General features: G+C 42.2%; 1 protein-coding gene across 4 annotated transcripts; it reads left to right on the plus strand.

Annotated features, from left to right (window-relative positions):
* The first annotated feature begins 2,439 nt into the window (after positions 1–2,439).
* On the plus strand, positions 2,440–14,745 carry Znf24 (zinc finger protein 24). Of its 4 annotated transcripts, none has more exons than XM_045134705.1 (4): positions 2,440–2,707; positions 7,654–8,150; positions 8,386–8,533; positions 9,849–14,745. In XM_045134705.1, the coding sequence occupies exons 2-4, from the start codon at positions 7,731–7,733 to the stop codon at positions 10,385–10,387; spliced, it is 1,107 nt and encodes a 368-aa protein (XP_044990640.1). In that variant the 5' UTR covers positions 2,440–2,707; positions 7,654–7,730; the 3' UTR covers positions 10,388–14,745. The 4 variants fall into 4 exon arrangements, with proteins under 4 accessions (XP_044990640.1, XP_004666831.1, XP_044990641.1 ...); XM_004666774.3 differs by lacking the exon at positions 2,440–2,707 and adding an exon at positions 3,520–3,618; XM_045134706.1 differs by lacking the exon at positions 2,440–2,707 and adding an exon at positions 3,551–3,618 and having other exon boundaries at positions 7,730–8,150.
* The last annotated feature ends 1,131 nt before the right edge of the window (positions 14,746–15,876 follow it).

Here is a 15,876-nt window from a genome sequence, read left to right on the forward strand (position 1 = left end):
CTGAATCATAGGGCCATTTCTAACTACCAGAGAAGCAAAGAAAGTATCTAGCAAAGGGAAACAGAGTGGCCATGGATAGCCCCAAACACAGTTATTGTGTATGGCTAAACACATTGTTGCTTTCCCTAACAAATCCAAAAAACATCAGTAAGAGATGAGTTTAAGTAGGAAACTTGCAATGTCTGTCATGGTTAGATTTTCAGTCATTTGCAATTAAAAGACTTATGACTTAGTGTACTTGTTAGATAGTCTTGGAATCTTTAACCTGTGTACTTAAAATGCCCTGGAGATACTTTTTTTTAGCTATTGCTACAGATAAATTTGGGGTCCTGGGGTGCTTCCTGGAACCCCAAGCCCTGAGAGCTCATGTCTGCAAATTAACTAAAGAACTGGCAATACAGACTAAAGAAAATGATTTCTTGTTGTTGTTTCCGAAGTAGGATCTCACTCTAGCCCAGGATGACCTGGAATTCACTATGTAGTCTCAGGGTGGCCTTCAACCTATGGAGATCCTACTACCTCTGCCTACCCAGTGCTGGGATTAAAGACATGCACGACCATGCCCAGCTAAGAAAATGACTTTTAAAGCACCACATTCTGTTCAAATATTGCAGGGATTTGAGGGTAAGAAAGGACCAAGGAAGAGGAACCCAGGTAAAGTGGGGAGCAGGGTAATATAGCATGTGGTCCAGGAGCCCATGTGAATGAACATGGACCTTAGATTTAAATATATATACATGAGAAGGGACCTGGCAGGTGGCACATGCCTTTAATCCCAGCACTTGGGAAGCAGAGGTAGGAGGATCACCATGAGTTCAAGGCCACCCTGAGACTCCATTGTGAATTCCAGGTCAGCCTGGGCTAGAGTGACCCTACCTCAAAAAAAATTTTTTTTTCAAATATGGGAAGGGATTTTTAAAATGTGTGCTTCCATAGAAATTAAAAGTAAAAATAAATAAATAAATAAATAAATAAAAAGTGTGACTTCCCATCTCTGCATGGCTGCCCAGGTTAGAGAGACGGATAAACTTACCAGAGCAGAGACACAGGCATGTTGCTGTGTGCAGCTCCAGAGAGGAAAAGAAAAAAAAAAGCACCTCTTTCGTGGCCACCACCCCATAAAAGATTATTTTAGAATTCACACTCAGCACACCTGATACACCTGCACCAGGTATTCCAGCCAGTTGGGTTCAGAGGAAGATTCCACCTACACCTAGACAGGGTGCACGCTCAGAGAGATCAGAATGGGTGACATGAGCAAAGGTAGAATCCCACAACTGAAGCAGGTGGGGCAAGCTGAGATAGGCAAGACATAGGCATGGTAAGGATGTGACCTAAGATCATGCTAAGAGCCCTTCCTTAAGGGAAGTCCCTTCCTGCCTTGTCCAGAAACTATCTGCCTAATCTGGTTCCCCACAGTATGATGTATTTAATGTATTTCCTGCCCCAGCTCCTGTTACCCTGGAGACCCTCCTCAGTGGGGTTGTGATACTCAAAGAAGGATCATGAAGGAAGGCCACAGTCAGCTACCCCGTAGGGTCTCAGGATATGCCCATGAGAAACTTCTGAACTCAATAAATGAGTGCGCCAAAATAATAGTGAAATGAGATGGAGAACACCTTGCTACTGGGAGGCTACATGCTGCTTAGGAGGACACAGAATGTCCTTAGAACCCAGGAAGCAGCTTTGTGACGGGAAACTAGGAGGGAAATGACCTTGCAGCAACTGCTCCCAAGCTTCTCTCAATGCCTTCTAACAAGGGGACGATAAGTGCTCTCCCCAAGTCTCAGATCAGTCTTGCCCAAGGGGCCTGTGTGGATGGGTGTATACAAGGCTGTCAGCCCCATCGTGTGGCTGCTCCTCACACTCCGGCTGCCCAGAGGAACACCATGTTCTATTTTGATTAGGTTGTTAATATGGCAACAAGGGCCACCATTCAGTAAAATGTCCATGGGATGGGGCTCAAAAGGAAGGTGTTTCAAAGTGGGTGCCTTCGAAAGAGTGACAGTGGGGAAAATCTCACTGTGGTTTCCATTTAGTATTTTTAAAGAATTGGGAATAATAAAACAACAAATCACAAGTAAATCATTTATAAGTTTCATAACCCTTTTTGCTTTTTCATTTTTAAAATTATTTTGGTTTTTCAAAATTTGTTAGGTGTAAACACTCTTAAAGAAACAAACAGAATGCCTTGAGTTAGCCTTTAGGAGTCACAAAAGAGGAAAGGTTGGGAAGAGCAGCCAAGCTGGGTCCTGGCAGTGGCTAAGCATGAGAGTGAAAAGGCCACTTCCTGCAGCCTCCCGCAGTGAGAAAAGAGGAGTGAACAGGGGTTGTGGGAAGATGACCCTGGTTGGAGTGAAAAATAGTACGATTCTGTCAGCTGCTTGTTCATTGCTCATTCATTACTCCAACTGAGGCTCAGGACACTTTGCAGAGGCGAAGCTTGAGGATCTTGAAATATTCTGGTAGGCTCGACCTACACTTAAGCCCAGTCTCAGTAACAGGGTTCCTTTGTGCCGTTTCTAAGACTTGACATGTGACCTAGCCAAGGCAGCACAATGTGACCAGCCTAGAGTTCATTCATTTATTCAACAAAAAGTGAATTGAGCCCTATGTACCAGTCAGCAGCTGGAAAGTAAGTGGAGATACTGTGATAAACAAGACTGACAAGATCTCCTTCCTTTATGGGACTTCAAACAAAACATAGGTAAGTAAATCAATGAGATCACTTCTTAGAGTGCCTCCTAGCTCACTGGGGCTTCCCCCAGGAAGACAGTGAGCTGAGGCTCCTTGGCCAGGTAAGCCTGAGTTGTGGTCAGAAGGAGCATGGGGGAACCTTGCAGGGCAGTATCATACTGAAGATAGTTGGGATCCATTGGAGGACTTTAAAGGAATGAAGTGGTCCGATTCGTTTGCACATTATTACATCTATAGCTGTATCTTGGGATGAAATATTCAGACTGAAGTTTCACGACCATACTTACGTTCTGTAAATTCAAGGTGACACCATTGCTAAAACGCCCAGCCTGTCTCATTTCCCTGATTAAACTGTCATCATTTTTCTCTTTGTAGTGAGAGGCAAAAGTTCGAACTATCTCTTGGTACAAATTTTGCTTTCTTAAGGAGCTCTTGGCAAGTTATTTGTGCCTCAGTTGATCGGCTATGAAGTGGATGTAATACAGGTTCCTACTTTAAAAGATTTGGAAGAAATGTCAACACCGTACAAGAAAAACTCAGTGACAGAATGTGGCACAACTGCGATGTTTTTACTTCTTTCAGACGATCCGTGTGAGGATCACACGGGATGACGCGCGCTAAAGGGCTGGCGAACGCGGTTCTGCATGGCAGGGCTCCCCGCTTTCTCCTCCGCGGAGCACAGGGCCCGGCTCCTGAGGCGCCGCGCCAGGCCAAGCGCAGCTTCAATGCGGTCATTGTCGGCAGGCCGCACCTCCCCCGCTCGGCGCGCGTCCCCATGGCAACGCGGGGCTTTGCTGCTCTCCGCCTCCCGGGCCTGCAGACCGGAAGCCGTCCGCGCCGGGGGCTTCTGGGAAACAGCTCGTGAACGGCGTCTCCGCGTCGGCCGTGGACAGCGAGGCTGCTGCGGTCCCCGAGTCCGAGGTTCGCGCCGGAGTAGGGGGGGAGGACGCAGAAGGAGGGGGACGCCGACTGGGGTGTGCGGGCTTTCGGCAGGGTCTGGCCGCGAAGCCGGGAAGGGCCCTCTCTCGGCCTCACGGGACGTGCGGAGGGCAGGCCGCAGCCTGAGCCCAGCAGTGGACGGCCGGAAGGGGTCGGCAGGAGGCCGGCTCTGCTGTAGGCGTCCGCGGCCAACTCTCCATCCCCTGCATCCTCTGCAGCCTTGGTCTTCCCCTCCCCCACCGGCCGGTTTTGTTCTATTTCGAGGCCCTGGCGCCTCGCGGAGGGTTCTGGGAGTCGTCTCGGGCGGAGGCGCGGCCTGGGCGTGCCTCGCCAATGGCCTGCCGGGACCTGTAGTTCCATTGGCCAAGGGCGGAAGTCCTGCGTCTCAGATGCTGCAGGGGTCGGGTGGTCTGTGGTCCTCTGCTGTGAATGCTGGGAAGGGGAAACGGACGGAGGTGTACGTCCCAGGTCTCCACTGACGTGACTCCAGATCACCTGGGAGCAGGAGCACACCAAGCATTCAGGACTGTGCGACCCCCCTCTATTGTCCCCCTCCAAGTCCCATGAGCCGTGTGTTACGGAGAGATATTTGAGCCATTGATATGGTAGGATCTTGGAACAGGAACAAACGAAGATTGGACTGGACCTATTTTATAAGGCCACCACACTCCAGAGTCCTTAATCCCACCTGTTTGCGTTGTCTGTTTGATAAGGTATTTTCTGGCTCTTAATCTTCATCATTATCAGTTTCAGTAAGCTTTACTTATTGCTTTCAGATTCTGGTCTCTGAGTAAATAGCAGTTTGGCTCATTAGTAATATGTGCTGTAAACAACACCACAAGTATGACTGTGCAAATACTAAAGAAAGAGTCAGAAAATTGCTATTTTCCCAAAGGGAAAGGAGGGAAACATCATCCAATATCATAAAATACAGCTGTTACAAGAAGTTAAGGTTGCAAGAGCCTTCATTGAATTTGCTGTGATTGATGGCTCTTTATGGTGTGGTGGATGACTAGATACATGTTACAGGAAATTATACTTTTTCCAATAGTATGTGAGTAAGTGAACTTTTTCTGCCTTTTTTTTTTTTTTTTTTTTAAAAGGTGGGTTCTCACTCTAGCCCAGGCTGACCTGGAATTCACTATGTAGTCTCAGGGTGGCCTCAAACTCATGGCGATTCCTACCTCTGCCTCCTTAGTGCTGGAATTAAAGGCCTGCGCCACCACATCCGGCTTCTGCCTTTTTTTTTTTTTCCTTCTTTCTTTTTGGTTTATTTTTTTGAGGTAGGTTTTCACTCTAGCCCCGGCCGATCTGGAATTCGCTATATAGTCTAGGTGGCCTCAAAGTCACAGCAATCCTCCTACCTCTGCCTCCCAAGTGCTGGGATTAAAAGCATGGGCCACCATGCCCAGCCTTTTTTTTTTTTTTTTAAGAGAACCCTTTTAGTTTTAGTTTAGTTTTTTTAAAAAATATATATTTTATTTATTTATATGAGAGAGAAGGAGGGGGCGGGAGAGAGAAGGAATGGGCACACCAGGTCCTCCAGCTACTGCAAGCGAACTCCAGGTTGCATGCATCACCTGGTGCATCTGGCTAACGTGGGTCCTGGAGGGTCATACCAGGATTCTTTGGCTTTGCAGGCAAGCACCTTAACTGCTAAGCCATCTTTCCAGTCCCTCTTTTTTTAGAGCTCTCTTGTAGCCCCTGCAGGCTTTGAACTCATTATGTAGCTGCGAATGACTTTGAACTTCTAATCCACCTCTTAAAGTCTCTAAAGTGCTGGGTTTACAGGCATGTGTCACCACAGGAAGCAGCAGTGGAAAATTTACCACATCTCTTTTAAAACTAAAAATTCCTAACATCTTAATATTTATTTTCTTTTAAAATATTTTTTAATAATTTTTTTGTTTTTTATTTGTTTATTTGAGAGTGACAGACAGAGAGAGAAAGAGACAGAGAGAGGGAGAGCATATGGGCACACCAGGGCCTCCAGCCACTGCAAAGAAACTTCAGATGTGTGCGCCCCTTGTGCATCTGGCTAACGTTGGTCCTGGGGAATCGAGCCTCGAACTGGGGTCCTTAGGCTTAGACAGCCAAGTGCTTAACCGCTAAGCCCTCTCTCCAGCCCCAAAATATTTTTATTTATTTGCAAGCAGATAGGGAGAAGAGAGAATATGGGCACACCAGGGCCTCATACCACTGCAAACAAACTCCAGGTGCATGTGCCGCTTTGTGCATCTTGCTTACATAGGTACTGGGGAATCTAACTCAAACCACCAGGCTTTTAAAGGACGGTCCCTTAACCATCTTAATATTTTTTAACTGTTAAAAAAAACATTTTAAGGGGGAAAAACATGTCTAGAGAGATGGCTCAGGAGTTAAAGCACGTGCCTGCAGAACCTAATGATCTGGGTTCAGTTCCCCAGTACCCATGTAAAGCCAGATGCACAAAGTGGTATCTACATCTGGGGTTTGTGTGGCACTATGCCCTGGCACACTATATTCATTCATTCATTCTCATTCATTCTCTCTCTCTCTCTCTGCTTGCAGATAAATAAATATTATTAAAAACATTTTATGTTAAAAAGCTTAAGCAAATAAGCATAATAGATAAATTTTAAAGCTGATCTAGCTGAGGATGTAGCTCTGTGGTAACATTCACGTACAAGGCCCTTGGATTCAATCCATAGCACCACCATGCGGGGGGGGGGGGCAGTTATTTTAAATTGACCTGTGTGTGCCAGTTCTGAGTTCTGGGCTCCAGCATGCTTAGAAAACACTGAAGTAGGTGGGCCTTGAAGTGAACTGGTTCTTACATGAATTTTTATTATTATTATTATTATTGAAATAACTGTGGGTGTATGTGCATGTGCAGCGTATGCACATTTGTGTGGATGGACACATACCATGTGCATGTTTGGGGAGAAAAAAGCAAAAGCAACTTTTATCTTTTACTGCTGTTGCTATATTTTCCTGAGATAGAGTCTTGCTGAACCCAGAGCTGGCTGTTTGGTGAGACTGGTGGAACAGTGGACCCCAGAGATCCTCACTTCCCACCTCTCTCAGTGCTGGGGCATGTGCAAACACATCTGGCTCTTTCCATGGATGCTGGAGATCAAACTCCAGCCCTCTTGCTTGCATAGCTGGCACTTTTATCCACAGAGCCATCTTCCCAACCCCTGAAATAGCTTTTGTTAACTTTGTAAGTCATAGACTGGCAAACTTTCAGGGAAGGCCATATATTAAGGGTTTGTTGTTGTTGTTTGTTTGTTTTTTCTCTTTTAGATTTCAGCTGAAACTACACAAACTTAATAACTTTCCCATTGTAGGAAGAACAAGGAACAGATTACATGATTTAAGGAATACATGTCTTAATTTGTATTTTCACAGGCCAGGAAAGTTTTGTTTTGTTTTGTTTTGTTTTGTTTTGTTTTGTTTTGTTTTGTTTTGTTTTTTTGAGGTAGGATCTTACTCTAGCCCAGGCTGACCTGGAATTCACTATATAGTCTCAGGCCGGCCCTGAACTCAGTGATCCTCCTACCTCTGCCTCTCAAGTGCTGGGATTAAACATATGTGCTGCCATAGCTGGTCATGAAATATTTTTATGTTCCTCAACTGTTTAAAATGTCAAGCTGGGCTGGGCTGGGCGTGGTGGCGCATGCCTTTAATCCCAAGCACTCCCGAGGCACAGGTAGGAGGATTGCTGTGATTTTGAGGCCACCCTGAGACTCCATAGTGAATTTCATGTCAGCCTGGGCTAAAGTGAAACCCTACCTTGAAAAACCAAAAAAATAAATAAATAAAATATCAAGCTATTGTTGGTACAAGTGCTATAGAGAAATAGCAGCCTAGATTTGCCTATAGTTTGCCAATTCTGGAAATATTTCAGTCAATATAAATATTGATTGGAGTTTTTCATCTAGTAAGAGAATAGACATTGTTCTCTTTTTTTCCACTTTACAATCAATACCTTGGGATATTTGGTCATTTATATATGTTTTATTTCCTGTACCTTAGGAGTACCTGTGAAGAAAACAAAAAATCCTTGAGGCTTATATCCTGCCTTTTCCTGAAAGTATTTATTGTCAATCAGGATGTCTGCACAGTCAGGGGAAGAAGATTCAATACTTATCATCCCAAACCCTGATGAAGAGGAAAAGGTTCTGAGAGTGAAGTTGGAGGAGGATCCTGATGGTGAAGAGGGGTCGAGCATCACCTGGAACCATCTCCCTGACCCAGAAGTTTTTCGACAGCGATTCCGGCAGTTTGGATACCAGGATTCTCCAGGGCCCCGGGAAGCTGTGAGCCAGCTCCGAGAACTTTGCCGCCTGTGGCTCCGGCCAGAGACGCACACAAAGGAACAGATCCTGGAGCTGGTGGTGCTGGAGCAGTTTGTTGCTATCCTCCCCAAGGAGCTGCAGACTTGGGTTCGAGAACATCACCCGGAGAATGGCGAGGAAGCTGTGACTGTGTTAGAGGACTTGGAGAGTGAGCTGGATGATCCTGGACAGCCGGTGAGTTTGCTTGCCTCACTTGTTTTGGGTCAGAAGCCTTGGCATAGAGTAGTAAGCAAACTGCTGAATTAATGCCACTCCACTTAGAACAATGTTTCTGTCTTTTCTTCATTCCGTTGCCACTGGAATGTTCTGTCACTCTGCCATCTAGTTTTTTTGTGGTATATTTATGTGTGGCTTCTTTTACACATGTTTAATATCACACTTCTTCAATGGACTCAAATTTTGTTTGCAGGTTTCTCTCCACCGGCGAAAACGGGAAGTACTAGTAGAGGACATTGTGTCTCAAGAAGAAGTTCAGGGGTTACCAAGTTCTGAGCTTGATGCTGTGGAGAACCAGCTCAAGTGGGCATCCTGGGAGCTGCATTCCCTAAGGCACTGTGGTGAGGACCCAAACACCATGTGGGCTAGAGACTTGTTTTTATGTGGGACCCAGTTAACCTGATCTTTACACACACGTGCTGTAAAGTCTTGTTTCTCACTGATGATAGTTGTTGATAACTAGCCTTAAGATATTTCCTAGACTTGAACTCCTCTCCTTCTGAACTCTGTGTCAGTAACATGCTGTTGGTCACTGGTTGGAGGGCTGCATTCTCCTGAGCCAGCTGTGTTTGCTCTTTACAGCTTCATTCTTAAGGAAAGCCATCAGTGACCCTTTTTTCCTCCACCTGCAAGGAGGTCATGGTACCTCATGTCCTTGTGTTACTGATCCAATCTTCTTCCTCCTCCTCCTCTTTATTCGAGGCAGGGTCTCACTCTAGCTCAGGCTGACCTGAAACTCACTATGTAGTCCCAGGGTGACCTGGAACTCTTGTCAGTCCTTCTACATCTGCCTTCCAAGTGCTGGGATTAAAGGTGTGTACCACTATGACCAGGTCCTCTCTCTCTCTGTCTTTTTTTTTTAAGGTTTTTTTTTTGAAGTAGGGTATCACTCTAGCCCAGACTAACCAGGAATTCACTATGTAGTCTTGGGGTGGCCTCAAACTCAGTGTAATCCATTTACCTCTGCCTCCCAAGTGTGGGATTAAAAGTGTGTGCCACCACGCCTAGCTTGGTTGAAGCTGCTTTTACTGGACATAGCTCACTGAACCAGTTTTTAAATACCTTAAGAAGTAGTAGGTTAGAACACATTTCTCGTGTAGGAAACCTTTCATTTCAAGGTGTACTGAAATTTCAAGTGTTGTAACTTTAGTTAGCACAGGATATCCTTAGCTTACTTTTAGTCCTTTCTTATCAGGTCCCTGTGTTCTGAGTCTAATATTGTCTGTGACCTGCCTTGATTTGTTCATTGTAGAATAGCTACTATGTGACAGATTTCTTGTTATTTAGAACTTAGCACTTTGATAACAGTTTTTTTTTTTGTTTTTTTTTTTTTTGCCAAAGCAAAAGAGCGTCATAAAAATTTCCTAATAACCATTTTTGCTCACAAAGTTTTATCCAGACTTAGCCAGTTCAGACTATCTCGCTGTCTTGGATCTGCCTTACCGCACCTTTGACTGTTTTTGCTATGTGAAACCTTTTATGCTGTTGCATTACCATGCTGGTAACTCATAATCGGTGAATTCATGGTTTTCTCTTACATGCTCGTTCATAGGTGTACAAAAGCTGTTCATTTTTAGTTTATTTAAAAAAAATTTCTTCAAGTTCTTTTCTCCCAGATAGGAATTGAATGATACTTATATTTTCTCTGTATTTCAGATGATGACGCTAGGACTGGAAATGGAGCACTGGCTCCAAAGCAGGAGGTTGCTTCAGCAGTAGAGTCTCATGAAGTCCCTGGCACTCTTAATATAGGTGTTCCTCAAATTTTTAAATATGGAGAAACATGCTTCCCCAAGGCAAGGTTTGAAAGAAAGAGAAATCCCTCTCGAAAGAAACAGCATATATGTGATGAGTGTGGAAAGCACTTCAGTCAGGGCTCAGCCCTTATTCTTCATCAAAGAATCCACAGTGGAGAGAAACCTTATGGTTGTGTTGAGTGTGGGAAAGCATTCAGCAGAAGTTCCATCCTTGTGCAACACCAGAGAGTCCATACTGGAGAAAAACCTTACAAATGTCTTGAATGTGGGAAAGCCTTTAGCCAGAATTCTGGGCTTATTAACCATCAGAGAATCCATACTGGAGAGAAACCTTATGAATGTGTTCAATGTGGAAAGTCCTATAGTCAAAGCTCAAATCTCTTTAGACATCAGAGAAGACACAATGCAGAAAAACTTCTGAATGTTGTGAAGGTTTAAGAAATTACAAACAATAAAAATCAGCACTCAGGTTTTTTTCTTCAGAGATGAAGACAATTAAAAACATGAAGTGATAAGTTTTTTCCCTATTTACTGTCAGAAAATCCACTGGGAATTGTTAAAAAAAAATCACTCAACATTATTATTTTATCTTGAATTGCTGTTACACCTGCAGAGAAGCTGAAATTTTAATCTTAATTCAGGTGTTAATGCCTAAATTGTTCGTGTGATGCTTATATTCTTTTTTTCCCCCAAGTGACGAACTACCTGATTCTTTGTCCCTTTCTTAAGTTTTTGTTTCTAGACAGATAACTTTATTTCTCTGTTGATCATTGACATGTTGTTTGTAAGGATACATTCCTTTCTACTTTAAAAGGCATCATAGGAACCATAAAGTCTAAAAATCTATCTTCAATCATTTCGAAACCATCCTTTGAAAATTCTACTTTTTTTGCTTTTATGCAATTTGGATATATATTTGAAAAAATAGGAGATAAAGGATGGCTAAAATCCTCGAAAGAAAATAAGCCTTAAGATCTCAGATAAGTGATGGTGATAAAACTTCAGAAAGTAAAAGAGATGTGTAGATGGGGAAAGATATACAAATATTTTGCTTTAAGTGTTGAAACAAATCTGTTCTAAGTGTAGTCAACCTGCAGGGAAAGTCAAAAACTGCTCATTCTAGCTAATCCAGGGGCACCTTCCTAGTCATTAGTGTTTTTGTACTAGTGAAATGAAGACAGCATAAACAATAGACCACTGTGAAAGCAAAGGTCAAAGCAACAGCTTGTAGAGAGTGGCAGTGTTGAGGCAAATGTATAATTAAGGTAATGGTCTTGGCTTTTAGAAAAAGACATGTCTTAACTCTTTCTTTTGCCTTCATTCTTGTTAAGGATAATATTTCCTGACAGGTGGGCAACAAGTAATTAGGTTTGCTATTTTTATTCCTTTGGTACAAAAGGGGTGAACACCAGGCTAAAACAGGCTTGCATTTGTTATTCACATCTTCTACCAACAAGGCACTGTGCTAGGTACTGTAATCCTACTGTGAGTAGGTGATTTCTTCCACTGTCAGGGGAGGGAGGGAGTGGTACAAAGCTGTTTCATGTAGTTAGCCTCTTTCCCCATCAGCATTCCTAGGTCACCTCTGAGGCTCCCAGAGCTGTAGTTTACTTACCAGTGTGTTGTTTGTGGCAGGAGGACTCAGCTGAAAGAGCTAGCCAGCTCTGCAGTATTCTTCAGAGGTGAGTTCAAGATAACACTTTCACAGTTAGAAGATTTATGAATCTTCAAAAAAAAAATAATTTCTAGTAGCATTGAGGTTGTACCTACATGTAAGTCAAGTGGACTATTCTACTTTAAAAATAAACAACTAGGCTGTTAACAACTAGACTTTTAACTATCAGAGTTGATTGAACTTTTTTTAATTTTCAGTCTTAACACATTTTTTAAAATGTATTAAAGTAATACATTGTAGTAGTAGGATTATAAACTCCTTAGCTGAGAATCCCAAGTACTGTGGTTCTATTGTTCTGGAAGTTAAAGCATTGACTGAAAAAAAAAAAAGTTTTATTCATGATGTACATCACTATATGGAAATGATCCATGTTCATATGTTTCATCATTCTAGAAGTTTGAATTCTATCTGGTGCTTGGATGAAATTTTAAAATGGAAGTTGAGATTTACATGAGCCTGTTAAGAAAACTAATAAGTGCAAGGCCAGCGGGTGAAGCAAGGCAGAATGAAGCTTGTTTATAGATTTTCTGATAACAATTATAAGAAATGTGTTTTATAGATTAAGATTTATTGAAGTATAAATAAGTAGTACTGATAATGTATTTTAAGTTATACAAGAAAATGTAGGAACTTTTGTTTGGGTCTTTTTCTTCTGTGGCTGAGAGGAAACGATGTCCAATAAAGCTATAAAGTCCTCTATACTAAGAAAAATGATCTGCATGTGCTTGGCTTATTTATTTATGGCTGGCTTCTTTCCAAGTAGGTTTTGAGGTGGCACATTTGGAAGACTGCTGAAATGACAGAATTCTTGTTATCAGAGTAGGTAAGAGGGGAGTCAACTCTCAAAAGCTGGAATTTCACACTTTTTTTATTTTACATCTTTCCTTCGATTTTACCTGTGTATCTGTTGGGGAAGGAAGCCAAGGCCAGGCTCTGTGGGGAAGGACTGGGCAAACAGTCCAGATGGTGGTGCACAGAAAAAGCAAGCACTGGGTTGTATACTCACCATCTCTAGTTTTGCTTAAGTTCCCACTAGACAAATTGGTTCACAGTAACTGTTTAGTGCTTTATTCTCCACATTCATACCCAGTTGACATTTGATCATTTAGCAGTGTGTCTTAGGTATGTCTAAGCTGCTGGGATGGTTACATGTTGTGAAATGATTGACCTGGTTCTGTGAACTCCAAGGCCACATAGGTTTTCACTAAGGAATAGGTGATGGCTTCACAATCTTGGTGGATAAATAGTGTGTTATTGAATATGCTCATTTGAATGTTTCACAGTACAGACATGATTCCTTTGGTAGCCTTCCTGGAGATGGAGAAAGTTCATACATTGTCCTTTTAGAGTTGGATGAAGACATGTGAGCACAGTATTAACAGGTAGCTGACTATTGGGGTTGTGTACATGCACTAGTTGAAGTGCTTTGCCATGGATTAAGTCATCTAAAGTAAATACATATGTCCATTGTACACATATTATACTGAGATGTGGTCTCTCCCAAAACTGATGTTGACATATTATAGCTTCAGAGTATTCCATACTATGAATGTACTCTTAATTCATTTAACCAACCTCATATTGATAGATTATTAGATTCTTCATAAATACAGGTATGGTTAAAATCCCCATGCATAAAATTTTGTTACTTGTGTGGTTATTGCTATAATACAAATAGCTGGAAATGGATATATTGGGTTAGAAAATACACTATTGACATTTTTGGCAATTACCATTAAAAAAAAATACCAATTCATGACTCCAATCAATAGTAAGAATGCCTGTTTGCTTATATTCCATCAGTACTGCATCCTTTTTTGCCCACCTGATAGCCCAGATCTTTTTGTTGTACCTTTGAATATTAGTGAGAGCAACCATTTTTTCTTATTGTCCATTTTTATGTCCTGATGTGACTGACTTTTGCCCATTTCTCCTTTTCTTAGACTATATAATGACTGCCTTCCCATTCTACAAAATTTAAATGACAAATGTAAGAGTCATGAGCACTTTTGTCCAGTTTCTAATCACATTCTACTTTCCACTTGAGTGCACATCCTTCTGGTGCCCTTTTACATTTCCATTTAAAAGTGGTTTCCATACTATAGTCATTAAAATTCTTTAGTGGTGGAATGGGATTAAATATTAAGAAAATACTGTTATATATGCCCCCCTTTTTTGCTATTACATTGCGAAAGTACATCTTGTTTAGATGTCTTTGTGCATGTGTGAATATGTACGTTGGGATTTTATAAGATAGATTGGTCTGTTGAAAGGTTACTGTCTTCTCATGATTTCTAGTATACATTGTCAACAACTGTATAGAAAGTCTTCATTTCCTACATAGCCTTCCCTATACTTGATAGTCAATTTGTTGGGCAAAAGAAGGGGGATGAAAAGCAAACAACTTTCCTTATTTTGCATTTCCTTCATAGTGAAGTTGGAGCTATTTTTGTGTTTGTTGGTTGTTCATAATTTTATCATGGATTTCTTGTTTGTGTCTTTACTTGCCTTTCTACTGGGTTACCTGTAGATATCTGTTGTTTTTGTTTATTCAGCATCTTCACCAATCTTTTAGTAACAGAACCCTTATTTATTATGATGAACCCATTCCATGTGGCTTAGGTGAGCACATGACTAGGCCTGGTGTCCTGAGTCCCATGGCTCCTGAGCCTCAGCAGTTGAAGAATGGGTATTTAAACAAGGCTAAAGAAAGCCCTCAGCATGTCTGCTGGAACTTCTCGAAAAAAGGCTTTATGGAGATCCCAGAAACCAAGGACAATGTCAGCCTGCACTTGCACCATATGGAGAAAATACTTGAGGAGAGCCTCAGGCTAGCAGAAATGGAGAAACAAACAGTTCTGATCGTATTTTTCTGGAGGCCCTAGATCCAGCTGTGCCTAAAGCCTTCCCTACCTCTGGACTTGAAAGTTTTGTGAGCCAATAAATTCCCTTTTCTTGTTTAAGATCATTGGATTTGGTTTCTGTCCTGATTAATATAGGCTATTTGTATTTTTTTAATGATTTGTAGAAAACCTTTGTAATGTTAAATTCTAGACTTCTACTTCATGCGTTATCTAAGTTAATAAAATGAGCTTGGCCTTCCTTGGTCTGACCTCTGTCAGCCTGTGCTATATATTACTCTCCCTACTTGCTATTTCACACACCAAGTACATACATTGTAAATGCCAACAGAAACTGAATATTGCTCTTGAAAATGTCTAAACAGCTTTTCACGTAATGCCTCTGGCAGTTCCCCCCACCCCTTCCTTCCTTTTTATCTGGACTAGATAATATACAGCTGAGTGCTGCATCAACCTCACCTTCCTTAGGGTATTCCCTTCAAACTTGTACATGGGCTTTGGAGCCTCTGATGGTGATTTCCATCCACTCATTGTTCTATGGGCCCTCACATGGGCAAATGAAAGGAAACCACCAAAAGTGTTAAACCGTTACTAGGATTGTGGACTTGTAGATGACTTGGATAATTTTTATTTCTCAACTATTACCTCCAAAATAAAATACAGAAGCATTTGAAAATTTTTAAGCTATATGCAGATTGTTCACCTCTGCACTTAGCATCATGTCATGTCACTGCTTTACCTAGAACCTCTCATAGTCATTCCAAAGAAGAGCCAGATGGTGATGGTACACACATGTAAACCCAGTACTCAGAAGGCAGAGGTAGGATTGCTGTGAGTTCAAGGCCACCGCGACTACATAGTGAATTCCAGGTCAGCCTGGGCTACAGCGAGACCCTACCTCAAACAACTGAAAAGAAAAAGGAAAAAATAAGTTATTTCTACCAATGGCCAACAAGGACATCGTCTTTTTTTGTTTTTTTTCTGAGAGAGAGAGAGTGGGCACATAGGACCTCTAGCCACTGCAGACGAATTCAAGATGCATGCTGCACCTTGTGCATCTGATTTTATGTGGCCACGGGGAATTCAAACCAGGATCCTTAGGCTTTGCAAGCAAGTCCCTTAAACTGCTAAGCCATCTCCAGCCCCCACATCCCCCCATCCCACTCTCTAAGATAGTGTCTCAGAGCCCTGCCAGAGACCTTGAGTATGTGATAGGCAAGTTTTACAGAAAGAGGAAAAAATGGTTAACTAGTGAGCAGATGTCTGTAACTGTGCTATAGAAATAAAAAGGAGTATGAGATGATTTACAATAGAGGCTGCAGTACAGATCATGACCTTGAAAGGGTACAAAAACCTCAATGTCAGCACAATGCAGTACATGACATAACTAA

The sequence above is a fragment of the Jaculus jaculus genome, chromosome 15 (assembly GCF_020740685.1).
Source record: "Jaculus jaculus isolate mJacJac1 chromosome 15, mJacJac1.mat.Y.cur, whole genome shotgun sequence".
Taxonomy (NCBI): domain Eukaryota; kingdom Metazoa; phylum Chordata; class Mammalia; order Rodentia; family Dipodidae; genus Jaculus; species Jaculus jaculus.